This window comes from Neospora caninum, chromosome IX (assembly GCF_000208865.1).
Source record: "Neospora caninum Liverpool complete genome, chromosome IX".
NCBI classification, from domain to species: Eukaryota; Apicomplexa; class Conoidasida; order Eucoccidiorida; family Sarcocystidae; genus Neospora; species Neospora caninum.
Genome location: NC_018390.1, coordinates 1,053,903 through 1,081,792, shown reverse-complemented (window position 1 = coordinate 1,081,792; position 27,890 = coordinate 1,053,903). Strand labels below are relative to the sequence as shown.

Here is a 27,890-nt window from a genome sequence, read left to right as displayed (position 1 = left end):
CTCCTCCTGCTCCTCCCTCATCGTTTCCACCTCCTCCTTCTCCACCTGTTCCTTCTTCTTCTTCTTCTCCTTCTTCTCCTCCCTCTTCTCCACCTCCTCCTTCTCCTCCCTCTTCTCCACCTCCTCCTTCTCCTCCCTCTTCTCCACCTCCTCCTTCTCCTCCCTCTTCTCCACCTCCTCCTTCTCCTCCCTCATCGTCTCCACCTCCTTCTCCACCTGTTCCTTCTCCTCCTTCTTCTTCTTCTCCTTCTTCTCCTCCCTCTTCTTCTCCTTCATCGTCTTCAGCTCCTCCTTCTCCTCCCTCATCGTCTCCACCTCCTTCTCCACCTGTTCCTTCTCCTCCTTCTTCTTCTCCTCCTTCTTCTCCTCCCTCTTCTTCTCCTTCATCGTCTTCAGCTCCTCCTTCTCCTCCCTCTTCTTCTCCTTTTTCTCCTTCTTCTCCTCCCCCACCGTCTTCTCCCCCTTCTGCTTCAGCGTCTTCTCACGCGTCCTCGTCTGCGGGGTCTATGGCTTCCGCTCTGGCGGGGCGAGAACGCAAGGAATCGGAGGCTAAACGCGAAATGCACGACATGTCTTCTGGGCCGTCGAGGCACGACGGGGCCGGAGGCGGGGACAGTGTGGTGCGTGAATCAGTGCATTCTCCATCGTCGGGTGTCGTTGCAATCGAATCGCTGCCGTCGGCTCCTCTCTCCTCGCCTGCGCCTGCTCCCGCTCCCCCTTCTGCGTCGTCGTGGTCCGCTCCGTTGTCGTCTGTCTCCCCCATTGTGTCTGCTCGTCGCCTGTCTAAGATCCCTCCTCCGTTGGACCCCCAGCCCGGACAGCCCCCTTCTTTCCCCGCTTTTCCGTCTTCTCCGTTTTCTTCGGCGTCTGGGCCGTCTTCCCATGAGTCTGTATCTTCTTCCTTTCGAGCGACGGTGAGCGCAGCAGGCGCTCGAGTGAGGAACGCGACGCGCCTCTTTCTTGATTTTCTCTTCTTCGCCCTCGTCACAGTCGGCGCAGTCGCTGCAGCGGCGTGGCTGGTCTGCGCCTTGGCGCCAAAAGCCGCCGGATCCGGTAAGCGGAAAATGGCGCGATAAAAGGGACGAAACTTCCCAGACACACAGGGGAGACGAGAGGGAAGAAGGCGGGGAGAGACGGAGAGACAGAGGAGAAGACAGAAAACGGAGAGGAAGGCACACGAAACAAAGGGCGGTTTTTTTGTTGTGTTGAGCGCGATTCTGCGCTTTCTGTCTCCCCGGAAGAGGTTTGTCGCTGTCTCTCTCTCAACCCTGTTCTGCGCTCTCCCGTTTGCAGGCATCGCGGAAGTGAAGGTGCTCCTGAACGGCTTTCGGAGCCTCCCGCACGTGTTGTCTGCCTCCGTTTTGATTGTGAAGATCTTTGGTCTTTCCCTCGCAGTCGGCAGCGGACTCGTCCTCGGGAAAGAAGGCCCGATGGTCCACGTGGCGTGCTGCTGGGCTCACCTCCTGCTGCGGATCTTCTCGCCGTCGACGAACGCTCCCCCACGGCGGAAGAGCCGATTCGCAACCCTCCCTCTCACTGCTCTCCACAAAGGCCCAGACGCCTCTCACGCCCACAGCGCTTTCCTCCCTCCCTCGGCTTCCACCGCTCCTTCCCCCTCCCCCCCGGAGTCGCCCCCTGACTCCCCCCCGGAGTCGCCCGCGTCCTCGTCCTTCTTTTCTGGCGGTTGGGGTGTGGACCGAAGCAGGTTCCGCGGACACCTGGAGAAGTCGCGTGAGGAGAGCGTCGGAAAGCCGCTGCTGGCTGCGGCGAGCGCCGCGGGGATGAGCTGTGCCTTCGGCAGCCCCATTGCAGGCGTCTTGTTTGCCTTCGAAGAAATGGGCGCCTCAGACCTCCCCGGCTCTGCGCTCTGGCTCTGTTGCTGCTCCTGCGTCTCTGCCTCGATTCTCTTGGAGATCCTGAACGCGCAGACGGCGCCGAAAGACTCAAAGAGCTCCGCAGGCTTCGCCTTCTCGCCCTTTGGCCACGGCGCAGCGCACTCCCTCTGGATGCGCGACAGCGTCGACTTCTTCCACACCTTCGAGGTGGTGGAGCTCCTCCCCTTTGCACTCCTCGGCCTGATCGGCGGCGTCCTCGGCCCCGTCTTCATCTGGCTCGCCCTCCGCGCTGGCCAACTCAGAAAGAAGAAACTGCGCACGGAGAAAACACGCAACCAAGAACCCACAAGAGGCAGGACCGACAGCCGAGCAGACAGCGAGGAAAGAGAAACAGCGGGAAAAGAGAGAGGGGAAAGAGAAACAGAGAGCGACGAGGGAGCAGAGGGCGAGGGGAGGACGTTCAGTGCCGACAGAGAAGAAAGATCGTTTTGGGGAGAGGTGAGGGAGAAGATGAGAGATCAAGGTCCGATCGTCGACTGCGTCCTCGTCGCCGCGTGCACTGCCTTCGTCAATTTCCTCTTTCCCATGGTCGGCGCCTCGTCGAGCGATCTTCTCGGTGAGAGAGGCCGGGGGGACGAAAAGGAGAGAGAGGAAACGGGGAGACGAAAAGGAGAGAGAGGAAACGGGGAGACGAAGAGGAGAGAGAGGAAAAGGAGAGAGCGAAAGGAGAGAGAGGAAAAGGGGAGACGAAGAGGAGAGAGAGGAAATGGAGAGAGGAAATGGAGAGAGGAAGAGGGAGAAGATCCCAGAGGAAGGCGGCGGAGGAACCTGTGAACTACCAGCGAGGGACAGCGGCGGAGACAGAAGCGACTGTTTATATACACACAGATAGGAGAGGATGCAGAGCGCGGGAGGGGGGAGCATGTGAACGCAGAAAAGCGTCTCCGTTTCCTATTTGGGGTCTTCAGTTCTGCGTTGTCTGTGGGTGTTCTCTGTTGCAGAAAATCTCTTCTCGCGGTGCACAACGACTGCTTCGGCCCACGCCGTCGATAGGTTCGGGATGTGTGCATCTGCACGTCCGCCGTTTACGCCCACAGCTCTGGCGTCGCCCGCTCCGTTTCCTTCTCTGCCCGTGGCGTCTCCGTCCTTCTCCTTCTCTCCGCCCGGCGCCAACCCCGCACAGCCTGCGGCTTTTGCGCGAGGCTCCGCGTATCGCCTGGACTCAGCGGTCCTCGGGGAGCTTTTTCTCCTCCTCGTCCTGAAGTTCTCCCTCGCAGTCGCCACCTTCGGCCTCGCGCTACCCGCCGGCATCTTCGTCCCTGCTCTCATCGTACGCACAAAAGGGGAATCGAAAGGAAGAACGAGACAAAGAGGAAGAGAGAAAAAGAGAGAAGGAGAGAGAAAGAAGAGAGAAAGAAATCTGAGAGAGTGGACGACAGAGGCAAGGCCGACCGGGGCCAGAGGGGAGGGGGGAGCTCTCAAGTGCGTACTCAGCTAGCCAAGTTCAGGTGTGTAGAGCGAACCCGCACAAAAAGGATTCCCAGGTCGTCCCCACAAAAACCGCTTTTTCTGAAGACCTCCGCGTGTGACCGTTTCGTTCTCGTCTCGTTCTGCGTCGTGGGGTGCGGCGTCTCTCGCGCGTCTGTGTCCTCGTTCCTCTCTCTCTCGTGAAGCTCCGCACGCTTCCAGCTGCCTGCGCCGTGAGAGTCTTTCTCCCGCGCGTTGTCTTCTCTGTCCTCGCTTCTCAGATAGGATCAGCGTACGGCCGCCTCATGGGGCTTCTGGTGCTAAAGCTGAACCTCGCGTACGCGTTCATGTCGGTGAATCCTTCGCCGAGCAGCTACGCGCTCGTCGGCGCCGTCTCCTTTCTGTGCGGCATCACCCGGATGAACCTTTCGCTCGTGCTCCTGATGATGGAGATCTCGTCCCAAGCAGCGGGCTCGCCCAACTCCTCGGCTTTTGGACTCCCCTTCCTCCTCGCCCTCGGAATCGCCAAGGGCGTCAGCAGCGCACTCTGCAGCTACTCGCTCTACGATGGACTCATCGTTTGCAAAAACTACCCGTACATGTTCCACACCCAAGAGGTGCGCAGAGATTCACGCCCTAGACTGCAAAACAGAAAGAGACTCGCCACACTCGCTGCGTTGCATCCTGCATGAATGATACACACAAACGCACATATATATAGGTATATATGTATATATGTATTCAGATGTGTCTGCGTTGTGTGTCTGCGTGCAGATGCGTCTCTATAGGCATACGTTGGTATTTGTTTCGCACATGTATTGGTTTTTTTGTAGATGTGGATGCATGTTTCTTTGTAGATTGACGTGCATGCCATCTCGGGCGATTGTGTTTTTTGTTCCTCGGCCAGGTTTCCTTTGCGAATCTGCGGGCGGAGGACGTCATGGAGCGAGACGTGGTTTCCGTTGCAGTTCAAGAGCGGCGAACGCTCGGCGATCTTCTTCACCTGGTCTCAAAGTGAGGAGAAACCGCTGGTCTCTCCTTTTCTCAAAGACGCTTGTCTGCATGCTTTTCGCCCTCCTGCTGAGGAAGGTGGAGCCGGCAATCCACTTTTGCATAAGGAAGGCCTGCATAAAGACGCAGAGGGAGGGACAGAAGGTAGAGAGAGAAAGGGAGACGGGAAGAAAGATGGAGAGCAAGAGAGGTGGAGAGAAAGGGAGAGGCAACAGAGTCCTCTGAAGGTATAGTTTGCAGAGAGGGTGTTCACTTCTTGGGCTCGGTCCGCGGTTGCGAGAAGGGAACGAGACTGTCTGTGTGTTCTCTCGAGTGTCTCTTGTCGTGTGGCGTGTACGCGCAGGCATTCCTTCGAGGGGTTCCCGGTGATTCTCGATTCGGAGACTCGCGTCGTCCTCGGCTACTTGAGTATGCATCGCCTTCGCGAAGCGCTGGAGGAGTTGCTGCGTTGCCAACATCCTTTCATCCACGCCCACACGTTCGTCTCTTTCTCCGGCTTTTCGCTGTCGTCTGCCGGAACGGAGCGAAACGCGAGAGGACGGAGAGGCGTGTTTCTGGTGTATCGACACCGGAACGGGCACCGCGTCCACGCGCTGATTCTCCCTTCCACGGGAGAAGCCGAACGCAGAGACAAAGACGGCTCAGACGAGGATCGGCCGCAGAGAGGCAAAGAAAACGAGGCGCGAGACCTGCCGGCGTTGCTTCTCGGCGAGGCGGAGACACCGGAGACAGAGAGACACCTGGGTCGCGCCGCCTGGTTCCCGTCCGTTTCCCCCGTCTCTCTCTCCGCAGGAACCACGCATGCAGAGCTTCTCCCGCTCTCCGCCGCCACGTCCCGGAGTTGGGACACTCCGACGCAAACGCCTGCTTCGCCTGCGGTTTCGCTGAGAGACGGAGGGTGCGTGCTTCCGTCCAAGGCGGCGGAGGAAGGCGAGCGTGCGGTCTCCGAAGGAGAACTGACGAGAGAAGCGGAAGCGAATCCGCGCGCGAACGGGCGGCCGAGAGACGCCGAGAGACAAGAGCGAAAAGGCCACGTGTTTTGTCGCCTCCCCTCCGGCGGCATCGTCGGCCAGCAGCTGGGTTCGCGCCGCGGAAGAGAAGAGCGCACACACAATCTGCATGCGGAGCGCAAAGAAGACATCGAAGATGTCCACCTCGACATGTCGGGACTCGTGGATGAAACGCAGCCCCTCCAGTTGCCTCCAGAGACGCCCCTCATCGACGTCTACGGCACCTTCAAGCAGCTCAAATGCTCGTAAGAACTATATATATATATATATATGTATATGCATGTTGTATATGTATATATGTATATGTATATATGTACAAGCATATACACATGCATACACATTTTTGCACCAGTGTACTGACATGCATTCATATATGCATATATATGTAAGGCATATGTGTATGTAATCAAAGATGCATTTCTTCCTGTTTGTGGAACGACGGGGGGGAGGGGGGGAGAGGCTTCTCGTAGACGAGTAGAAATAAAAACACAGGTGAGAGTTCAGCGTGGGGTAATCACAGGCCGTTTAAAGAGATCGCAGCTTCATGCGTGTCAGCGCCCTGCATGCATCCGCGTGCAGATTGTCTTTAGTCGTGAGCGTCCATGTGCGTGGCGAGGCGCGTGGGAGATATACGGAAGAAGCTGGCAAACAGTTCTGTTTAGAGATGTGTCACCACTACCCCCTTTCCTCGCAAAGAAAAAACCGGAGCCACGCGTGTTTCGCGCGACACTTCTCGCGCATGCAGTCTGCCGAGACGATGGAGTCGCGCGGGGCCTCTCGACCTTTTTTCTTCAGGATGTGCTTGCTGACTCGCCACGGACGTCTCCACGGCATGATCACAAAGGGAACATTTATGCCTTACATGAAATTCAAGCATTTCCAAGCGGATTAATCTCGAGGATTCGAGGACATGGCGATCCTGCGCCTCGTTCTCTCAAGAAATGCAGCTGTTTCCTGCTTCCTCGTATTCTACTGTCTCTTCTCAACTAGCTGTGTCTCAAAGCGTCTTCCACTCTTCACGGGTTTTCCTCTCTCCGCTCTCTCTGCGCTCGCCGCTTCGCGAGAGCTCCTCCCTCTGCACATTGCCTCCACACGTGCCGCGCCGCTTCTCTCTTTTGAGACGCAGATCTGTTTTCTTTCAAAGCTCGAGGCGACTTCTCTTGCTTCCGCCACCCCGAGAAAATTTTGAAGATTTCCGTTTTTTTTAGCTCCAACGCGCAACGTTCTACTTTCGCTCAATCTCGCCGCTTTCACGTACTCAAAGGATCCCTAAAAATTCATGTATACATGCTTTACTGCATATGTATACGAGCGTATGGGTCTGCACATTCATCTGTATATATATATATATATATATATATATATATATGATTGTGTTGTGTACGCGGGAAACACATGTGCACATGCAGAAAGAACCAAAGAGAAAGAGAAAGGGAGAAGCAAAGAGAGAGAGAGAGAGAAAGGGAGAACCAAAGAGGGGAAAAGGGAGGAGAGGCGGCGGTATCGGAGGTGTTTCGGAATTCCCGAAAGTGGGAGCAACCGGGGAAGAAGGACGGAGAGGACTTCCGTCATGTCTCTTTCGCTTGCGTGGTTTCCATTCACGTGAAGCGAGTGTGTGTAGAGACCAGTACGGGCCTGTTCTTCGAGCTTCTCGCGAGAGAAGAACGCGGATTTTCTGAAGCCTCACTTTTTCTGAGTGTCCTTTCGACGGCTAACGGGCACGTGTCCGTTGGCAAGAGAAAAACACGGAGGGTGTATATCACGCACGCGCCTCCGCCTTCACGTCTTTTCTTCCCCCGCTGATGAAGCAGTGACTCTCCGTCTCCCACTGGGAACGTGGCGAGGTGTAAATCCACGTGGCTCTCTCTGTGTGCATGGCGAATTTCGACCTTTGGACGAAGAAGCGCTCGTACATTGGTCTGTCGAAAATCGTGCGTTTTAAGATCCACACATTCACTCTTCAGAGATGTGGACGACGTCTACAATACGCACACGCCAGACTGCATGCAAACCCACGTGTAGGCAACTCTCTCTTTGCGCCGTGCACACAACCCCGCCCTCCACCATCCAAGGCACATCTGTCCCTGCCACGTCTCCTCACAACTCGCTTCCTCTCTCGATCTCGCCCGTCTCTCACAATCGCCTTGCGTATATTCGCCCCATGTTTGCCATCTTCGCTTCCTATCTCCTTTCTGTCCTCTTTCTCTCTTTCTTTTTTCGCTGTTTTTTTTACGGCTACGCTGCGTTTGACCTCTGGCTTCTGGTGCCTTCTGCGTTCCTGCCGCTCGCCTTCTCCAGTGCGCGTCTACAATTCCGCTTCCTCCCCTTCCTCTCCTTCGTCTCCTTCCTCCGCCTCTTCGCCTTCCTCGAACGTGCCGAGATCCACGTCGCCCTCGAACGACGGCGACGCTGCCCATCTCTCCTTGGCGTCGCGCTCTTCTGCGGCAGCTTCTTCGCCGTTGTACGGACAGCCTTGGAGCATCTGAATCACCTGGCCCTCGGCGACGTACTGCGCAGGAATCAGAGCTCGATACGTGACGCCGCACGACGGACACGACGGCGCGTCAGGGGGCTTCTCGTGGAGACACGCCGGGCACGCCGCGCGCGAGAAAATCCAATCTAAAAACGCACGAAAACGCAGTCATACCACCACACACATATATACACCCAGGTCTTTGCATTATTCTCCGTCTCTATCTTGTGTGTGCCTCCATATAAACATATATATTCAATGAAAGTAGGCGACCAGATAAGCAGTCGATGCATATGAAATTCACGTAAGATCTGGAAACCGGAAACACTGAGCAATATGTGAAAGGTCTCTGTGACGCCCGTTCCCTGCTCTTTTCTTTCGAAAGAGTCGGAAAATACAGACATCGACACACATGGAAAGGCGTGTACACAGCATATGTATCTATACAGATATATACGCATATTCTTGAGATTGCCATACCTACATGGGTTGATGCGTAACAAGGATTCCCGACGGATTCACGCTTTTCGTTACGGCCCTACAAGACCATGGGTGAACACAGTGCATCGATATGAACAGATGTTCCTTACCTAGATCTCCATCTTCTTCGAAGTCCTGCAAAACAGTCTCATCCCCGACAAAAACGCCATCGACGAGCACCTGCGGAATAATGACTGGAGAAACAGCAGAAACCGCACACTGGGGGAAAAATGAGACGAAGCGGCGACGCGAAAAAGACAGAATCTCGATCTCTCACAAGCCCACGGTCGATATTTTCATATATGCTCACCTAGACAACGTAGATATACGCCGATATACGTATATACGGAGAAATACGAATATGCAGATGCAGTAAGATGTAGTAGTATAGATGCTTATTTATATGCTCCTGAACTAGAGTGTCTAGGCGCCACGTGAGACGGGGGAAAAGTGACCAGAAACGGCGACAAAAAGGATCCTCTAAACACATGCAAATCAAAAGAGCAATTCTTCGCGTGATACTTCTAAATCGAAGGCTGCATAGTCGCATCACTCCCAACCCAGGAGACTTAAAGGCGACAGGCGATGGAAAAAACGCATGCAACACAGAGCAAGTGTAACTGGAGGGACGGTCCGTCCCCCGAGAAGCGAAGAACGCCCGGGATGAAACGCACAAAAAACGGGCAAGACGAGCAGGTGCATGCAACATACTTTCTGGTTCTGGATTGAACTCCGTCTCTTCCGTCACCTTTAGAATGCGGTTCGCCTTCCACTCCTTGAAAAGTTCGATGTCCTTCAAATCTGCGAAAAAACCGAGCGGCACAGAAGACTCGCTCTCCTTCACCATTTGCACCGGCAAGTCCTCTTTCGCAAAAACGGGACAAGAAACAAAAACGGCTCCGCAGACGCCAGCCCAAACAAGAAGCACAAAACAACGCATTCAAGGCCCTCACAGGTCACTCTCGAGGAAACCACTGACGTGTTGGCATGCTGGAGTGTACATACACCCGGGGGGGACGGGCACCCTCGATCGCCTCTGTGCGCTCTCAGGCCTACATCCGAGAAGCTGTCCTGTTTGCGCACGCAACGCGTGCACGGAGTCAGCAACCCTCGAATTTCCCACCTCAGCCGCTTCAATTGGCTGACGTGTAACGGCTAACAGACAACTTGGGGTGTACCCGCACCGCATCCGAACGGTCCGAGTGTCAGGAGACCTCTCGCGACAGTCTCAGATGCATGTGGGAAGCATGTGGCGGCGCATGTGCACGCCGTTTGGGCTGTTGCGGTGGAGGCGTCTGTGCGCCGCGACCCCCGTTTGCGACAGATGTGGCGTGCGCTTCCTCGTAGAGCAGGCTTTGGAAACGAAACCAAGTGTCCGCTTCCCCCCCTTCCGCTTTCACAGCGAACTTCAGCAAACCTCTACGGCTTACTTTTTGCACTGCTCGTGTCTCTGTTCGAGTCGATAATGATGTAAACGACGCCCTTGCAATCGAGGAAATTCTTGAGTCTCTGACTGGAGAAGAACTGTCTTCGAATGCTTCCGAGGGAAGTCGTAACGAGAATGATTTCCGCAACTTCCCCAGTGTCCGGAGCCTCAACGTAGCCGAGCCCGATGTCAGGGCCGCCAGGCACAGCCTCTGCCGCGTCAGCCGTCTCTGCCTCGACATCGCCGCTAACTTCCTCCTCTCCTTCGACTTCCTCTCCCTCGGCTTGCTCCACCTCAGCTTCTCCCTCCTCAACTTCTGCCTCCTCAGCTTCTCCCTCCTCAACTTCTTCCTCACCGACTTCCTCTTCCGGCACTTCCTCCACGGGCACTTCTTCTTCGGGATCTGACATTGTGAGTCAAGATAGAGAACCTCAGCGCGGGACGGAAGGCGACGCACAGCCAAAGCAACAAAGCAAAGAAAAGCAAAAGACAAAAATGTCGCGGGGAAGAGAGCAGCGCGAACGTGGAAAGCTCTTCGAAATAGAAGACAGGCAGACAAAGTAGCTAAGCGGAAGTTGAGTCGGGTTCAGGGAAGCAGGCGAAGGATGCGATGGAAAGACTTCGCCACGAGGAACGGGAAGAACAGGGAAGTGGGAAAAACAAAGTTCGCGAGAAAATAGACGAGATAGAGACCGGAAACGCGAACTAACTAGGCTCAAGGTTTTCCCAGACCACAAGAAGCCATGTGAACCGAGCCTGATGGAAAACTTGGGGGCTTGAAGTGGAGGGGATGAAGAATAGAAGAAGGGCGGACGTGAGGGACGAAAAGTGAACAGAAAACAAGACGGTAGACCTATCTTTCTCCCCTCGTTGGCCTTCTTTGTCGTTCCCGGCTGATGCCTGTTGTCGACACTAGACCGCGGGGACAGAAGCCGAGTGGGGATGGGAAATTAGGACGGTACGCCACACGGAAGAAGAAAACCAGGACAGAAGAGAAGAAACGTGACGGGGAGAGCACGAACAGAGAAAAAAGCACTGGGCAGCGTTGCTGCGACGGTGCCGAGGACGGAGGCGGGCCTTCAGGTAGATGCGCGGACAGGAGGGGGAACCCACATACACGCAGCGGGTTGGAAAGAGCAAAGAGTGGGGACGCTGGGGGAAGTGAGACAAACTGCGTTTTTCGCACCGAGCAGGACGAAGCAGCTGGTTCTCTCTGATGCAGAGAAAATCCTGACGCATGCGGGCAGAAGCGACAGCCCAGCTCGCCGCCAGTCCTGCTCATGAGAGCGCACGAATTCCCTGCAACACCGACACAGAGAATTTCCTCTTGAACTCTCTGCTAGATGGTTTCCACGGGTGGAACAGGCAGAAAGCACAAAAGCCACGAGTCAAAAACTCGCCAAAGCTCCCGTCCGGAGTCAACCCATCCAAGCGACAGGCTGTCCATCTAGCGCCAGCGAACGGGAGCGGACGCAAGAGCGAGGAAAACGCCTTTGGGGGCCAAAACTGAGGTTTGAAGAAGCGCAGCCGAGTAAGAGAATGAAGCAAGTCGAAGATACGACAAAAAGACTGGGTGCACGGAAGAAACAGAAAAGCCGTACAAGGTGAGAGTGGAAAGCAACTTCGGTCTCAACCCGGAAAGCGAACTCCGGGAGTCGGCGCCAGCAGGAGTGTACGTACACCCCGCTCGTAAGAAACGTTTAGGGGGTTCGGCGGTTCCCAGTGGTCCAGCAGGTATTCTCTGGCACTTAAGGCATTTTTGCTCCGAAACCGCGGGGGGTCGGGGAAAGGGGCGTTTTTGCGTGGTCAGATGATTACACATGGCTCTTTTGTTCTTTTTTCTGCTCCCTTGGGCGCTCCGGTCCCCAGCAAGTTGATCCGTAGCTAGGTCGTACTAAGTGCGAAGCCGAAGTCGGTCTCTACTTTTCTCGTGTTTGTACGAAGGCGACAGAATTGAGCGTACATGATGAACTCCAGACCTCGAAACGAAGTCGTATGGGGCTTGGAACAGCGGAACGAAATCGAGAAGAAGCACAGAGTGTCAAACACTTCCGCTCCCACGTGTCTCGTTCGCCCCCACCCGCTGAATTCAGAGCGCGCCACGAACGGGAACCGCGAACAAGGCGGAAAGGATTGAAACAGAAGGCAAAGAAGAAAAATGGTTCCACGCCTGCACGGTTTTGATCCAGGGTTTACAATGTCACCGGCTCCTTCGTGCTTCTCTTACCGGTGGTCGGAGAAAGGAGCGGCGCATCCCCGCGTGTGCATGGAAACTCGGATCCAGAGCGACGAAATTTAGTAGGAAAAAAAGATGAGACACGAAGCGTAGAAAAGTGTGTGTGCATTTTCCTGGATTGACAGTCCGAAATACTGTTAACTTAATCTGGATTCCGAGCCGCTCAATGAGCGCAGCACCCCCTGTTTCCGCTGAGCAGGAAACGCTACGCGTTGGATCACATCGTCATACCCTTGTCACTTGCTTACTTGCTTGTACTGCACGAAAAAAAAAATGATTCCTTGCATCGCCTGAACCAACAGTTGTAGGGCCAGTCGGGACGTTTTGATTTAAGTAAGAGGTACCAGTTCCCCGCTGTTCGTAGACCCGCAGTGGTAAAAGACGACCGGGGGTACAAGTTAGAGGGGAGCATTGGACATTTTTCCTCGATGGAACCTAGACCGTCGATGATCAATATAAGCACAGTCTCCAGCGATTTTGCCCGGTGGTAGCTACATCAGGAGCTTCATCAATGACTAATAAAAATATCTGATCCAGCGGAAGTGGCACTTTATGATGCAAGGTTTTTCGGCGCGTGGAAACGGATGTATAAGCAAGTATGGATGTACACGTTTCCTCAATAGGCTCGAGGCTTCCCAGCATTTGATAGGAGTGAATGTGTTACGAGTGGACGCCAGAAATCGTAGACGTGTCCACGCTTCGATCCTCTCCACAAGCCGTTTGAGGTACCCACCGACTGCATATACGCGGATCTCTTAGATCCACTTCGTTCACCTTGTCAATGCTTCAGGGGACTCCTCTGAGAAGCGAAACAATTGGGCAGGACGGGTGTCCAGCGTATATTTGAAAAACGAACAGTTGCATACAAGCTGTACGAATATTGTGATATGTACTTTGGTGGTGTCCCCGATGCTTGTGTCTCCCAAACTTTGAACTGACCACCGGGTCAGACGCGGGACGCTTGCACGCTAACCGACTGTTTTCTACAGAGGGAAGTTAGCCTAAGGATGATTGGTGAGGCAAAGTGAAGACAGAATTCCAGCCCACACGCCAAAGAATGAAAAGATAGATACTTTTTGCAGATTGATGAATGCGCATGTGCCCCGTTCGCCTCTGTCTTCCTCTTCTGTCGCTCTGGAATGATACACGACAGCGGGTCTAAAACGAGCATTACCTGGCATTCAGCAACAATGCCCCCACGTCGAAGAAGTACATTTGTTGCCTGTCTCTTTCTGGCCCTATCCTGCAGAAACCTACATCTTTTGTGTCTTCACCATCATTGTCCGCCGTTCATTTTTCTCAGGGTGTGCACGAAGCACACGTTGACACCCACCACTTTGCTCTTCAGGAGGTACAAGGCAAGAAAAAGCCGCGCTGAATGGGGATAACCAAAGGCTCTCAACAGGCTCCCGTGGTGTATGAAATTTCCGTCTCATTGAAAGCGGCAACTGGCGCTTTCACGGTTTCATTGACTAAAGTGAGTGTCATGGTATTCGTACAGCTTGTATACAAATGTTGGTTCTTCAGATTTTCTGGCGATTGCCTCTTCCATCATCTGTCCATGTACAACTCAGATACGATCCGCATACACCTATATCTACGTATGCCTCTTTCACACGGGGATGCGAATGCACTTATACCTACACACAAAAACCTACGTCGCTAAGTAGATCTTTGTATAAGAGGCAAACCCGGGAGCTTCTAGAGGTTTAATTTTCGTATATTTCCTTTGGATGGCGATCTTTGTGGGTATGTCTTGGCGTCTGTTACTCGTTTCCACCTTTTGCTTCGGGCCTCGCCGCTGTCGCGAGTCTCGCTACGTAGCTGGTCAATGCCCCTAGAATACCGCCGGCAGACTGCAGTCCTGCCGCCCGGCCTTTTTTACAAGCAAGCAAACATTCCTCTTCTCTCGCCCTTCCCGCAACGGCGTTCCCTCGGTCTTACCCTCGCAGAAGAGTCTCAAGTTCTGTGTCTCGCCTCCTGCATGAGACCGGGGAAAAAAGCTGTGCCGAGCCACGCGGATTTCCTCCGCCACTCGAACGGGGTGCACTCTTACCGGAGGAACAGTTGTGTGAACTTACGAAACGACAAAGTTGGAACCGAGCCGATGTCTCTTCGAACATATCGGGTGTTCTCGACGAGAGATTCCCAATGGAGAGAACGATAAGAGAGAGACACACGCCATTGACGGGCGACAGCGCCGTCCGTTGTGTTTCGCACACTGCAAAACGACGCCCGTCGTCAGGCATCCCAACCGAATTGTACGGCAAATCTCGTGGAAAAAGTGTAAGGTGAACGACATGTAAACAGTCGTCGGCCCAACGTCCCCGCAGGACAAATACCCAACACGGATCTCTCGACCTTTTTAGACCGAAAAAGCACTCGCCGTCCACAGGTTCCCGCACAATTCCTTTTTTTCGCCCTTTCTTTGCGCGCCTCTCCTCGCTCCTATCTCTCGGCTTTCCTCTCCATCTTGAGCTCCCCGGATTGCCGCCTGTTGCCGACTTACTGCGGCATGTCTGCGCTTTCCTCTGGCGACTCCAAACGGCGGACTTCGCCTATTTGGTGTCCTGTCTGCTGAGTCCGGGAACAATTTTCATGAGCGCTTTCGACAAACTTTTGGCCATCGCTTTCCCGGGCGCCGTGTTCTGGACGTCTTTTTGCGGCGGTTGGAGAGAAGCGGACGAAGCATCCGCCTTGGCGCTGGACCCGCCCGGCGCCCGACCGGAAGTCGGCTCCGACTGAGAACCGTCGTCGACGTAACGCAGCATCTCGTCACTTTCGTCCAGATGCTTCATCATAAATACAAAGTTGTCTCGCGCTGCCTGCGTCCTGAGTCGTGAGGACACACATCACACACCGCGTACGATGCATATACATGTATGCATAAACTTACACATAGGGATACTTTTGGACATATGGAAGTGAATATACGTGCTCGGGCGCGCGTCCCAAAATATGAGCCTTCTCTTTCGCTTTCGTTTGCCAGGCCAGCTGGTCTGGAGAGACTCACTGGAAAATAAGCGCGAACGAGTGGTCAGTGAGTTTCACGACCGCACACAGCGAGGCCGACGGCAGTTGCTGTTTCTTCGCGAGCGCGCGGAAGCAGTCATCGTCTTGGCCTGGGACCACCGCCTAGAAGACAAACGCACAACGAGAACGGGGCGCTTGTGCACAGAGAGGAACTCGGAAAACAGCCCCGCCCCTGAAATTCCCACACAACTTCACCATCTCGCAGATGTGCTGACGAAAACATTCACTCTTTAAACGCAGGAGATATGAGCGTGTATGAACGTGTGTCGATGCGTGTATGTGCTGCTGGTGCGCTCAGCAAGGACACAGAAGCCGGTCTCTACGTCACTGTCGCAGAGCAGTCCTCACGCGTTTCGGTGAAACACGGCAAGAAGCCGTGCACAGGCTGCAGCTACCAAGTTGTGTTGCAGTTTCGTCCTCTTGCCGGTTGGGTCAAAGCCCCAGCAATGCGCACTTCTCCGGCCTCATCTCTCCTCGGATCCACGCGAAAATAATAGACAGACTCTGGTGTGTCTCTGTGTGCCTCTGGAACGCAGCAACGGGAAGAGCTGTCCGGCAAAGGAGCGGAGAAGGCGTGGGGACGCGCCCCGCCTTGGCGATGTCCCCCCAAGAGGCCAGCACGCAGGTATTCGGAAACCTTTTTGCGACTTCGTGGACACATGGAACAGGAAGCACCACATCCTATAATGGGTTTCCACGTGTCTACACTACAGGACCGTTATTGTTTCTTGTTGCCGGCTTTTCTTTGGGAGCCTCGAGCTCGCAGATCCGCCGTAACTCGCTCTTGTTCCGCGAGAAGGTTGGGGCGCAAAGAAACGAGATGTCGCTGGAAGAGTTGACGTCGAACACAGATACCCGAGTCCACGCTTCTTACCAGAACGTCGTCGAAAACACCAACCACTTGGCCTTTGTTGCTCTTGAGCGAGAGAAGCTGAAGCGAAGCGCCTGCCAAAGAGAGCCGGCGAACGACAAGGGTTCCTTTCGAGGTCGCCTGCACACGCACACACACACACCGACGCGCCCCGAAACTACAGAACCCGTGAGTTTGAAAAGAGTGCTCAGTCCCCCAGGCCAGCGATTTCCCGTCCGACAAACGCAGATGGTTTCGAAGAGAGCACAAACACGAGAGTGACGGGGCGACTACCTGTGTCCCGGCCACACAGACGCATGCGAGTGCCGACCTTGCCGCATGAGTCGTGAGCCTCCCGTCTCATTTCTTGACAAGGATGCTTCGGCGGAGATTCGTGGGTTGTCACCTCTGGCTTTCTCCTTCGCGCTGCTGTCTGCCTTCTGTCTCACCAGAGGGGTGTCCGGAGCTGGGCGATCCCCTTGCCACCAAACACGTCAACAACGCGCTTCGATCGCTTTTCCCCCTTCCAATTTCCTGAGGAGTTTCTCCTGCCGCCCTCAAACACAGCTCCGCACCCCCAGGAGAGTTCCTCTCTCATGTGTTCTGACGGTCATTCGACGCCAAGTCGACGCGCGCGTCTCACACTGACTGGAAGCCTACTCGTTTTCTTCCTTCGTCTCTCCCGCTTCTCACTCTTGTCTCCCCCTCGTTCTTCCTCCTTCGCGTCCCTCTCTCTCTCCTCTCTTCTCTCTTCTTCTTTCTTTCCCGCATCTCGTACCTTTTGCACGTTGACGCCTTTGCCGAAAGCGGTGAGGCACTTGATGAGTCGCGCCTTATCCGCGTCTTCGCTCTTCTCTGGACTTTTTGAGTCAAACAGTTCGTCGATCGTCTCGAAGGCGATCATCGTGGCAGTCTCCTCGTCGGAGTCGTCGATGGTGTCCTCCCAGTCGCCGATGGTACTGCCGTGCACCAGACGCATGCTCGTCCTCAGCAGCAACGCAAAACTGTTCCGCTCGGCTTCCGTGGAAAAGAGAATCGAGACCGTCAGCGGCTGAGGCGTCCCTGCCTCCGTCCCGGGCGTGGCCGCAGGAGGTAGCTGACCTGAGCAAAAACACGCGAAAAAGCGAAACGCATGCAAACCCGCGTTCCCTACGGAGAACCCTCCAGGCACCTCGGCTGAAGGGTGCACAGTCGCGCCGGAAGAAACGGCGGCTGAAGATGCAAACGGGTGCATGCGGAGCGGCGGTGCGTTCATGCGAAAGGGAACAGTTGCTCAGCCCCGTGGCTGCCGTAACAGCGAACGCGAACAAAAAGCGGTCCAAGCACAAGATGTACGGAACACCGATGCCTGCATGCATCCTCTACACATATGCGCATGTTTTGTGTATTTTGTGTAACTGTATACGTATGAATGTGCATACAGTAGTTCTAGATCCCGAACAGAAATGCGTCCAGTTGTCCACTTTCGAGGAGGACGTCACAGTCGTTTCCCTTCCAGAGACGCATTTTTGCGTTCTGTTTCGGGACATTTGCGGCGAGGAGCGCCAGTGCCCCGTTGAAGCGAGCACTCTCCAGCGAAGACCGAGAAATCTGGACTTTCTTTCTGGGCTGTTTTCGAGGGGCGCGAAACGGAAACACACTCTGACGGTTTTTCCCGAGGAACAAGAGCTACCGCGGATCGGAACGCGGAAACGCATGCAAGTTTCAGCGCACCTGGACCAGTGCAGAGCCCTGTGGCGCTGCTGCGGCGCGCGTTGGCTTTGAAGACAATGTAGAGATACTGACTGTCGGAGACTTCATGCGTTTCTTCCTTTCCCTTCTCCTGGAGGAGCCGAAGCGACGGCGGGCGCCCAAACTGGATATGCGCGATCTCGCTTAGGCGAACGGCCACGTCGACTAGGTTCACGCCGTCGATCTCCTTGGTGACAAACAGTTTCTGAAAAAAGGACAGCGCAGCGCTTCCCAACCGAGTTGACCCCCTAGAGAAACTCGAGACGCGCACGCGCGCCTGCCTCGTCTTCGCCATCGTGCTCGACGAGAGAGGACAGCGAGACCAACGAGCAAACGCCGCTAACGAAGAACAAGGCAAAGGACAGACGAGAGGCGAGCGAGAGAGGCGCCGAAGTCGCGAAGCGAGGCGAATGGAGCGGCGCACGAGAAGAAGGGTCGGGCCACGACAGATGTGCACCGCATGTCGCAGAAACAAGACGAACTAGGAGACTCCAGTCCCAGTGGCGGAACCGAACGCTGGGGAAAGAGTGTTTTCTCACGTCTTTGTTGACGCACACCGACGACCGCAACTTTTTCCCCGTCGGTGTGACCAGCAGCACAGGCTTTGCGGTCATGTATTCGTCGACGAGCAGTCTGTAGACGACCTCGAGCTCCGCACCGTTGTATTGCGACTTGAGCGACTGAACGCCTGACGCAAACCGCACAGAGAGTCGGAACCAGAAACGTGGTCCAGCTGCGTCGTTTGCTTCTCAGGCTCCTCTGTTTCCGGTGGTTACCCCGTCTACGTGGCAGAAGGGCTGAAGAAGAAGAGGTCGGAGTTTAGAGAGAGATCGGAGTCTCGGCAGCGACACACACACGCGAGAGGAGCGGCGGAAACCAACCCCGTGTCGACGAATGGAAGCCGTCCCTTTCCGATCGCCACGAGGCACGCCTGCCAAACGCCGGATGCCCGGGGGTTTCGACTGGACGCGGCCACACCGACAAGCTGCCAAGTGTCCATACAGGTGACGTGGGAGTCTCGAGCTGGGGCGAAACCGCGACCGGCAGATCTCTCTCCGGAGAGTTTTTGTCAGAGTGGGGAAATGCACGACCAGGAAACCAGGAAAAGGCCCCGGTCTCCCGCCTGTCCCTTCTCGCCTCTATCAGCGGCGCTCAAGGATTTTTTACACCGGGGGGGGGGGGGGGGGAGGGGGGGGGAGGGGGGGCGAAAGAATGTGCATGGATAAGCTGTGCGAAAAAAGGGAGGAATAGGAAAAGGGAAAACGGGAGGATGCACACGCCTTCTGCGTCGGCGTCTCGAGTTTCCCATAGGTTGCAAAAGCGACAAACTCACGTTCCTCAGTTTTCTGGTCCCACTCTTTGTCCGGCTTCTCGAACTCCTTGATTTCGACACCGCCCCACTGCACGCGTCGACCTGAAGGCGCGCGACAAGGCAGGGAGGAAATGCAGCGGCAGAGAAGACACAAGAGAAAACGACAGACAGCCGAGGCAGAAAGAACGTGGACACGAGAGTAAGACAGCAAACGAGCGACGGGCAGAAGGAAGGGCGTCCGAGACGCTGGAGACAGAACAAAACCGAAGCATGTATCTCCCACAACAAATACTCGCCTATACACGCATTTGCCCATATGCGCCTCTCCGTACACGCGTGTCCTTGATATTTTATCTATAAATATATATTTGTATATAGATTTGTATATGCATTTGTATATGTCTTTGTATATAGATTTGGGTGTATATGCGCAGCTTCGCAGTCTAACGGAAAATGGGAAGGAGGGGCGCTAACCTAGGTCAAGACGGAGCCTGGATTGATCTTCCTCCGTGACGAACTGGATCGACACACGCTTCTTCGCGGAGACGGACGTGGAGCGGCCAGACGATTCGGACGCATCTTGAACCGCCCGGTAAATCTCGTCGCGCAAAATCGCCCTCATTTTCTGCGGAGACAAAACGAAAGAACAGCGGCCGCTGCAGAGAAGGTGCGAAGAGCGAGCGTGACGGCGGCGGCAACGGAAGAAGACAAGAGAGAGACGAGGACGAAGAGAGACGGGAAAAGGCGAGAGCGATGCACACAGCGGGATGAGACATGAGGAGGGCCAGCCGACGAAGACACGCGAGTTTTTGAAGCGTGGCAAAATGCGTAGAGCAAAGAAAGGAATTCGTGACTCACACATTCCTAATCAGGACAGCAAATCCTCTCCGCCTCAGAGACCCTACGCAGTACCTCTCTGTGCCTTTATATTTGGAGTGCTCTGTATTTTTGAAAGAAGAGAGAATGTATAAAGAATGGAAAATGCGTGTGTGCGTTCTGTCCGCAAGGCGGCGCACGTGACGGAAGGTAGACGGCGCCCGTCCCTGCAAGTGTCTTGACGCGAGAACCGTTCAAGAGACGGGGGTCGGGCAAAGACGAAAGAAAGGTTGAGAGCGCGTGCATCGGGAAAAAGCGAGGTTTTCAAGAGCTAAGAAGGGAAGCAGTCCAGTGCAGAGTAGACACTCCCGAGCAGGGCGGGATTTTTAGATGTGGCAAAATGCACATGTCTCTTTCGCATGCTTCTCAAAAAAGGGACGTATTCGAAGGATCTCAGCGCCTGGACGGCGACAGATTCCTCACCGAGCCTCGAGGCACGAAGTCCCCGGGGAGCGACGCCGGCTTGCCTTCTTCGGCCACCGCGCACTCGAAGAGCTCCAGCTCTTCAGAGATAGCCTGAGAGGAGAAACAGGAGCTCGACGGCGCGACGTGCATGGTCAGAAATGCAGGGAAGCGCTTGGGCGCAGCGCCAGCAATCGCGCACGTCGCACGCCGAAAAAGCGAACCGAGGTACGCGTACAGTCAGAGGCACAGAACAGACGCCGCCGGGGGCTCAGCTCAGGACAGGCCGAAGAGAACCGTCGCTAATGAAGCGAAAGACACACTGTGAAGAAACTCTCAGTCCTCTTGCCACGCGGGCTCAGCGCTACGCAGGGAGGCACAGATATCCCTGTATCTATATCTCTCCCTCCCTCACTCTCTCGCTCTCTCTCTCTCTCTCTATATATATATATATATATGTTCGAATATAAAATATATACACGCATGTGACAAGCATACAAGCATGTACACACAAGGATCCAGATACATGCATATCTGTATGTATATGCGGTCGATTACAGAGGACGAGGGCCTTGGCATGTATATATGGAGAGGGCCTTCGACTTACATTTTCGTCAGGGTATGAGCTGGTGCGGTCGATGTACTTGTAGAGGTTGGCAGCTAACTGTGTCACTTTCTCCCCTGAGGGCCACGCGAGCTTGAAGAATTCCGAGTCGCGCTCCTCTCTCCTATTTCTGAAGAGAAATTGGCGCGAGAAACGCACGAGCGACAGAAAAAGAATGCAGAGAAAGGATCGTCACGCGCCAGGAGAGAAGGGCGGAAGAGGGTTTACGAAGCAGGCACCCGCAGAAGAAATGCATGAGGAAGCAAGCAGACAAAGAGCGCAAGACGTGAAGAGAGGCCCAGGAGGGCGAAGGCGGCGGATGCCTCCGTAATAACGGAGCGCCACGGGAAGAGTCAAGAAGCGAGAGGAAGAGAGGCAGTCCATGAAGGAAACAGGAGGCGCAACAGAAGATGCAGAGGGGAGAAAAAGGAGAGAGAAGAGAGAGTCGCGAGCGGGGACGCGCACGAGAGCACATTCTTTTTTACAGGGAAGGCCTTGCGTACCCCTTGGCTGTGGTAGGCACCGCCATTCTGGGTCTAGCTTTCCTCGTCCGAGGGTAAAAGCGAAACAAAGTTCCTTCCGAGGAAGCAGACGCGCTGTGTTTCTGAGGACGGCACGGACACGCTGTGCCTTGAGAGAGACTTTCCAGAAGAGCGAATGAAGCCAGAGGGGGAGGAGGAACGGGAAATCGCCTCTGCTGGCTGCGTGGCGCCCCTGGACAGCGACGGCGGCCACAAAGGAGGCTGCTGAAACGTGGGGAACGCACTTGAACCGCAAAGATCTCTCTGTGTAAGCCCGAGGGCGGGAATCTACACAAGCGAGAGAAGAGAAAGAGAGTAGGAGAGAGCGGTTTCCCTCTGCGCTGCTGCTCCGAGACCCGCAAGACTTCCACCGTGGGTCGGTGCGGCGGGGCGAACACGGCGGCTCCGAAAGAGGCGCTCCCCCGGCAGAAAATGAGGGTGGCTTCGAAAAAAAGAAAGACACCACATAAAGGCTACCCTTTCAAATGGAGAGCGACATGTCCTGAAAAAAGCATGCGTCGGCAGTCGATGCGGTGACGCCTCCGAGACTCAGAAACGAGAGGGACACAGAATTCGCCGTAGGGCCGTTGACTGTCTTTGCCTGCGCTTCTCGCGCGAGGCAAGTTGCCCAGGAAGTGGAAAGAGAGATGCGGGAAACGGTGCCTTCGTTGTTTCGGAGGTAAGCGAAAGGGACACTCCCGTGCCGACCGGGCGTTCCAGTCGCGAGACGGAGGGTTCAGGACTGCCGACGAAACCCTGAAAATCGCTCCTTCCCGGCTTCAAAGGACGCCCTCGAAAAGGTTTTCTTGCGAATCCGGAGCCGAGAAAGTCCAACCAATGGTTGCGTTGCGGGTGAGCTCCGCAGACCTTTCTCTTTTGAGCACGCTGGGTGACGGAAGCCAGTGCGCCCGGCCAGCAAGATCGACGCGATTCTCTCAGCGGGTTAGCTGGAACGGCACGCCTTCCTTCTCTGCTGCCTACGCAACCAAAGAACGGAGACTTTCGAAACGCGGAGACGCTCTGAACAACAAATGGACCAGCAGCCACAAACGCCGCCGTCTCGTCGAGAGAGGGAGCGCTCAGCTCTGAAGCCCGCAAACAGCCCAACCAACGAATTCGCTGAAGCAGCGCATGAACTCGGGATTTGGCGTGCGGAGGGCGCTTTGTCGAGTCTAGGCGTCGCGCGTCGGTGCGACTTTCCAGTTTCGCAGCTGTTCCGTGGAAAGTTGCACGTTTATAGAACGAAACACTCTCTAAGCTACAGGCTGCGCCTCTCGCTTCTCCATTCCCTCGCTCGGTTCCACGGAGTGCCGGATTTTTTCACTCGCCAAACATCCGCTGGGGTTACGCGAACCATTGCTTGCGCGACACACGGACCACACACTCTGCCTTGCGGCGACGAGCAGCCGAACACGACCTCTAACGCGTTTCGTTTCCCACCCGTCTCTCGATTTTAAGTCCTTACTCTTTCCGAGGAAGGCGAAAAGACACGTAGGAACTTCCAAGCCGGAGAGAGGCTGCTGCAGGAAGAGGCAGGCGACTCGCGACTCGGCACTCCCCATGGTGCCTCAGCATGCTAGGCGGTCGAGTTAGTGGACTGCTAGAGAAACCGAAGACGCGCACCCTTCCTATATCGTGACCGTTTTCTTACGCTACGGAGCGTTCTCTCACGAGCTAGCAACGACCATATAGGCGGTTGTTTGCGAGAGTGCAAAGAATCCGAAACCACTGTGCCCTCGCTGTGCGGTGTTTTGGGTGGAAAGCAGATCCTACTGCCGGCGGGATCTGGACGTGCTCACATTTTTCTGCGTGTGTCCTCAGCAGAACACCAGCCGACTAATCACAGCATTCGGGCTTTTGCTTTCTTACCGATCCCCAGTAGAACTGCAGAGCGAAGGGCAGCAGCCAATATGCCATTTTACAGGCACTTGGAGTGTCGGCTTATATTCGGGTCGGCGTCCAGTCGCGTGGGAGTCGGACTGAGATGTTGGCCGGCAGTGAAGGCGCAGCTCTAAACTCTGTTGATAGAGAAAAGTGTGTGCGAGAAGCTTTCGGGTGTGAAATGGCTGTCTCGTAGGGCTGCAGTGCGGTCTTGTTTACTTTTTCTTTCCTGTCTTTATTTTCCTGCGCCTTTTGCCAGTTCGAGGCCCGCTGCGCACGCCCGGATTCCCACGTGTAGGAAACGGAGTGCGCCACCGAGAACTCATGCGAAAACTCACGCGATCCTGCTACGTGGAGTCGCGAGGGTGTTCGTCCAGCCTGCCGCGAAAAGCAGCACGGGAAAAATCAAGCGGCTGCGCCGGGAGAGAGTCTAACGGAGTGCGAATGGGATGTTCTCGGCTGGCGAGATTGGAGCGCGCGCCTACCGGTGTGCAGTTTTCCCCTGTTTTCTCGAAACCAACCGCCCGATGCGGCTGCCCTTTGCGCGTGTCTTTCGTCGGGGACTTTCGCGTTTGTTTTACTACCTCGTGAATTCTCTGTTCAGCTGCACTGGTACAAACGGTACGCCTGTACCCCACGCAACCCTCTCTGCGTCTAATGTGCTCTTCGCTGCAGTTCTTTGCTGCGTTTTCGGCGTCCGTGACTCGGGAGAATCCGTAGCACCAGTGGCGCTCCGACTTGTTTTGCATCGCTGAACTTGGATGGCCTTTTTCTTCGAATGCCTGCACAGTTTTCCGCGTCAGCCTCACGATTTCAAACTTGAGAGGGTGCGCCATAGAGAGACCAATCGCGTGCTTCTCACCGACGACCCTTCGGTGGAACCCATCGTCCAGAGATTTCAATTTTCAATAAACATTGTGTCTACACATACAAACTTCCAACGTGCCTGGGGGTTCTCCACTGCACGACGAACAAGCAGCGGATATACGTTTTCACGCCCCAATCGGTTTTTCTACGGGCGCCCGTCAGCAGACGGCTTCGAGAGTTTTTCACCAAGAGAAACGCCGTCGTTTCCCCCCGCCCTTTTTCTCCCATTCCGCGTCACTCACGCTTGAAACAAATCCTGCGCATCCACATCCTTTCGCCTTCGTATTCGACCCCGGTCAGCGTCTGTCGACTTCACTCCCCCCTCGAGGCAGCTGATTTTCCTCCCGTCCACTTTTGGCGCACGGCCCGTACGCCGGCCAGCGATAGCTCGTTCCGCAGCGTCATCTGCTTTGTCTCCGAGAGTCGACATTCTCGGTGTCGCCTCTTCCAATCTTCTTCCGCGCGTTTGCGTTCGGCATCGGTCTTACTGGTGGCAACACGCACGTCGACGCGCTCACTGTCCGTTCTGGCCCCACTGTGCCTGCTCTTTTTCTCCGGCCTTTCTTCCGGTGCTCTCTCTCTCTCTCTCTCGATTCGTTCTCCTGTCTCTCCACTGCCCTCCAGCGCGTTCGCCGTTGCTGGCATTTTTTGCGGAGATGGCGGAGACGGCGGTCCCCGAGCAGCTGCTCGAGGAGCAGACCTTCCCGGAGAAGCCCGACGAAGCCTCGCCCTCAGAGAACTTTGCAGACGCGATCGAGGAGCACGCGGCCAGCGACGGCATCCCGGCTGTCGCGCACCTTCCCGCCGAGGGCGGGGAGGAAGCGAGAGCGTGTGAGGACGAGGGGAAAAACGGGAAACGAGACGACGAGGCAGATAAGGCCGACGAAGCAAACGCCGGAGAAGCCGAGAAAGAGGGACAAGACGCAGAACACGCTGAGGAGAACGAGGAGACGAAAGATGACGGTACCAACGGAGCGGACAAACCCGAAGACCCAGATGCAGCCTTGTAAGTTCGTGGGACCTCCGCAGTGTCATCTCTCCTCAGTGCATGCGTATCTTCTCGGTGCGCGTCTCTCTCTTCTTGCTTTCCACACCAGGCTTCTCTCTCTCCCGCATTTTCCTTCGCTGTCTCTGAGTTTCTTCTCTGTGCCTGCGCGGGTTGTGGCGCAGGAAGTTCTTCGTGGGCGGCGTCAATCCGCAGGCGACGGAACTGCAGATCCGCTCCTACTTTGAGCGTTTCGGGAAAGTGAAGATGGTGGAGTTGAAGATGGACAAGATGACGGGGCGCAACCGCGGCTTCTGCTTCGTCACGATGGGGTCTGAGGACGCGAAGGAGGCGATCTTCAACGCGCAGCACGCCATCGGCGGGAAGAAAGTGGAAGTCCGCGCTCTCCACGATGACGGCAACGTCTCCCTCAAGAGAAAAATCTTCGTTGGCGGCGTCAACCCGAGTCTCTCAGAGAGTGAGTGATTCCGCGCCGTCGCATGGCCTGCAAAAGGCGACGTCAAACGGATGCAGCAAAGAGCAGCGGTCGTGCGGGGACGCCTTCGCCAGCAGCAAGTGCAAAACGACGTATACCTACAGAGCAAAAACGGGCCCGCGCATAGAGATGTATCGCTACTACGTATATGCATCTATACATATATACAGATATATATACAGATATATATATATATATACAGATATATATATATACAGATATATATACAGATATATATATATATATGCATGTTGAGATAGAGGTGAGAGGGTATGTGCCTGGAGGTGTGATTCCTTGCAAGATAAGGAGTTTTTTGCAAAGCGAATGCAAATCTACATGTATGTATAGATGGCGTTGGAAGGACTCGAGAGCGTAGCTGTGTGGTGTGTGTTGCGCTTTCTCTGTAGGCGACGTGGAAAAGTATTTTGCCAAGTTTGGGACAGTCGACAAGGTGAGCGACTAGAGGCATGGTGCGGTTGCCGAGTGGAGCGACGAGTCAACCTGTAATATGCGAGTCGCACGAAGAAACGCCCACACGTCCTCACGAGTTTTTCTGTGGACCCCTGGGGTTTTGTGTGGATGCAAATATCGGTACAGGTGAGCATCATTCGCGACGCGACAACTGGAAAGAGCCGTGGGTTTGGCTTCGTCGTCTTCGCCTCTGAAGATTCGGTGAAGGAGGTCCTCAAGTCCAGACGCCACAACCTCAATGAGAAAGACAACGTAAGCACACGAACCGAGGCGTCAGAGCGCTGCGCCGCCGAGCTGTTCATCTGAGTGGCATGTAGTCATTCACGGTCTCTCGTCTTTTTCTTTTTGCTGCGTTCCCCCGCGCTCTTTCCTTTTTCTCGCGTCGTCCTGTCTGTCTTGATGCGTGAGGATTCGTCGTTTTCCTCGTGCGTTTCTTGAGCTCCCTGCGCCTCTTTCCCTCGCGCCGCGGTTTTCCTCTCAAACTGGTCTTCTCACGTCGTGTCCCCTGTTTCCCTGTCTCGCCCCCTGCGGTCGCTTCTCGCGCGTCGTGTAACCGTTTTGGTTTTTGCGCGCGCGTCTCTGCACACTCTCCGCTGGCCCCTGCCTTTCTGTCGCTTTTTTCCTCTTCAGTGCGAAGTGCGTGCGGCGGAGTCGCGGGCGACGCTCCCGCCCCCCCGCCCCCGGTACCCCATGGCCCGCGGCCCGAGTCTTCCGCCTTCGGGCCCCCGCTACCCTCCGCCCCACGCCATGGCCCATCCGCCGCCCCACGTACCCCCTCCAGGCGGGTACTACGCGGCCCCCCCGCGATCGTCTCCCACGTACTACTACGGGCCTCCGCCCCCAGTCGCCCCCGCGATGAGCCCCGGTGTTGCGTACTACTCCTCCGTGGCTCCCGCGACTGGCGGCTACGCCGCCTCTCCGTCGCCCTACTACATGCCCCCAGCGGCCGGAGTCGCCGCGGCGCCTGCAGCCACAGCGTCCGTGATGCATCCGCAGGCTGCAGGCGCAGCGGGCGGGGCGTCTACCCTCGTCTCCCACTCGCTGGGCTCCGCCGCCGGCTACTACGCCGGCTCAAGTGTCCCGTACGACGGTGGAGCCTCAGCGGCCGGAGGCGCCGCGGGCACATCGGCCCGGGGCTACTGGGACGAGGACAGCTCTGCGGGAACCGCAGCGAGTGGTGCGGGCGGCGCGTACTACGCGCGCACCGCAAGTCCCGGCGCAGCCGCCTCGACCGCAGCCGGATACAGCAGTGGCTACAGCCCTGTCAGGCAATGTAAGTGCCCGAAAACGAGCGGAAAGGAAACGGTGGACACGGGAGAGAGACAGCACAGAACAGCTCGAGATCTGGGTTACGCAGTTGTGCACGATGCATCTACGGTTTTACGCGTGTGTATTTATGCGCGGGCGGTTCTGTATCCCGTGGTTGCGGTCCAAGATTCGCTTTGTCGTGTTCCTTTCTCTGGCCGACGAAGCGCGTGTTGTCTCTGTGTTTTTCGTGCGGTCTCTGAAGATTTGCTGTCTCAACGGCACACCGTGCAGCGTCTCTCGCCTGTCGCCTCACCCTGGGTGTTTCTGTTTGCTTTTTGTGTCTTCAGCGCCGTACTACGGAGCAGTGGGACGGTCGAACGTCCGGCGTAGTCCGTATTAAAGGGTTGTGTGTCGTGATTCCTCGTCTCCCTCTGTTTTTATCTGTCGCCTGCCTTTGCACGACTCACCGCCTCCGCATGCGGGGCACGAACGCGAGAGAAGGGACCAGGCGCGGTCGACGGGGGAGCCCGGGGCAGAGATGCAGCGAGGGAGACACGACGGGCGAGACGCAGTGGGGGCGGTGTACGAAAAAAACTCGACGCCCCCACGCTTTGGGTGAAATGCGGTGTTGTCCTTCTGTGACGCGTCTTCTCTCCGCGAGGGAAACGCCTTCGT

General features: G+C 55.7%; 4 protein-coding genes across 4 annotated transcripts; 2 read left to right on the top strand and 2 right to left on the bottom strand.

Moving 5' to 3' along the window:
- Positions 1 to 560: 560 nt before the first annotated feature.
- On the top strand, positions 561 to 6,215 carry NCLIV_039780 (putative voltage gated chloride channel domain-containing protein; the record flags this gene model as incomplete). Its single annotated transcript, XM_003880887.1, has 7 exons — positions 561 to 1,053; positions 1,294 to 2,451; positions 2,837 to 3,165; positions 3,584 to 3,919; positions 4,210 to 4,316; positions 4,657 to 5,568; positions 6,119 to 6,215. The coding sequence occupies 7 exons, from the start codon at positions 561 to 563 to the stop codon at positions 6,213 to 6,215; spliced, it is 3,432 nt and encodes a 1,143-aa protein (XP_003880936.1).
- A 1,413-nt stretch (positions 6,216 to 7,628) lies between these two features.
- On the bottom strand, positions 7,629 to 10,112 carry NCLIV_039770 (conserved hypothetical protein; the record flags this gene model as incomplete). The annotated part of the gene is made up of 4 exons (XM_003880886.1): positions 7,629 to 7,942; positions 8,387 to 8,470; positions 8,988 to 9,140; positions 9,707 to 10,112. 4 exons carry the CDS (start codon positions 10,110 to 10,112, stop codon positions 7,629 to 7,631), a joined length of 957 nt encoding a protein of 318 aa, XP_003880935.1.
- Positions 10,113 to 14,496: 4,384 nt separating this feature from the next.
- Positions 14,497 to 21,275, bottom strand: NCLIV_039760 (conserved hypothetical protein; the record flags this gene model as incomplete). Its single annotated transcript, XM_003880885.1, has 11 exons — positions 14,497 to 14,770; positions 14,952 to 15,073; positions 15,846 to 15,962; positions 16,600 to 16,922; positions 17,535 to 17,757; positions 18,092 to 18,240; positions 18,886 to 18,966; positions 19,339 to 19,489; positions 20,164 to 20,256; positions 20,750 to 20,876; positions 21,250 to 21,275. 11 exons carry the CDS (start codon positions 21,273 to 21,275, stop codon positions 14,497 to 14,499), a joined length of 1,686 nt encoding a protein of 561 aa, XP_003880934.1.
- Positions 21,276 to 24,671: 3,396 nt separating this feature from the next.
- On the top strand, positions 24,672 to 27,615 carry NCLIV_039750 (hypothetical protein; the record flags this gene model as incomplete). Its single annotated transcript, XM_003880884.1, has 6 exons — positions 24,672 to 25,021; positions 25,186 to 25,478; positions 25,904 to 25,947; positions 26,094 to 26,219; positions 26,598 to 27,240; positions 27,563 to 27,615. The coding sequence occupies 6 exons, from the start codon at positions 24,672 to 24,674 to the stop codon at positions 27,613 to 27,615; spliced, it is 1,509 nt and encodes a 502-aa protein (XP_003880933.1).
- Between the last annotated feature and the right edge of the window lie 275 nt (positions 27,616 to 27,890).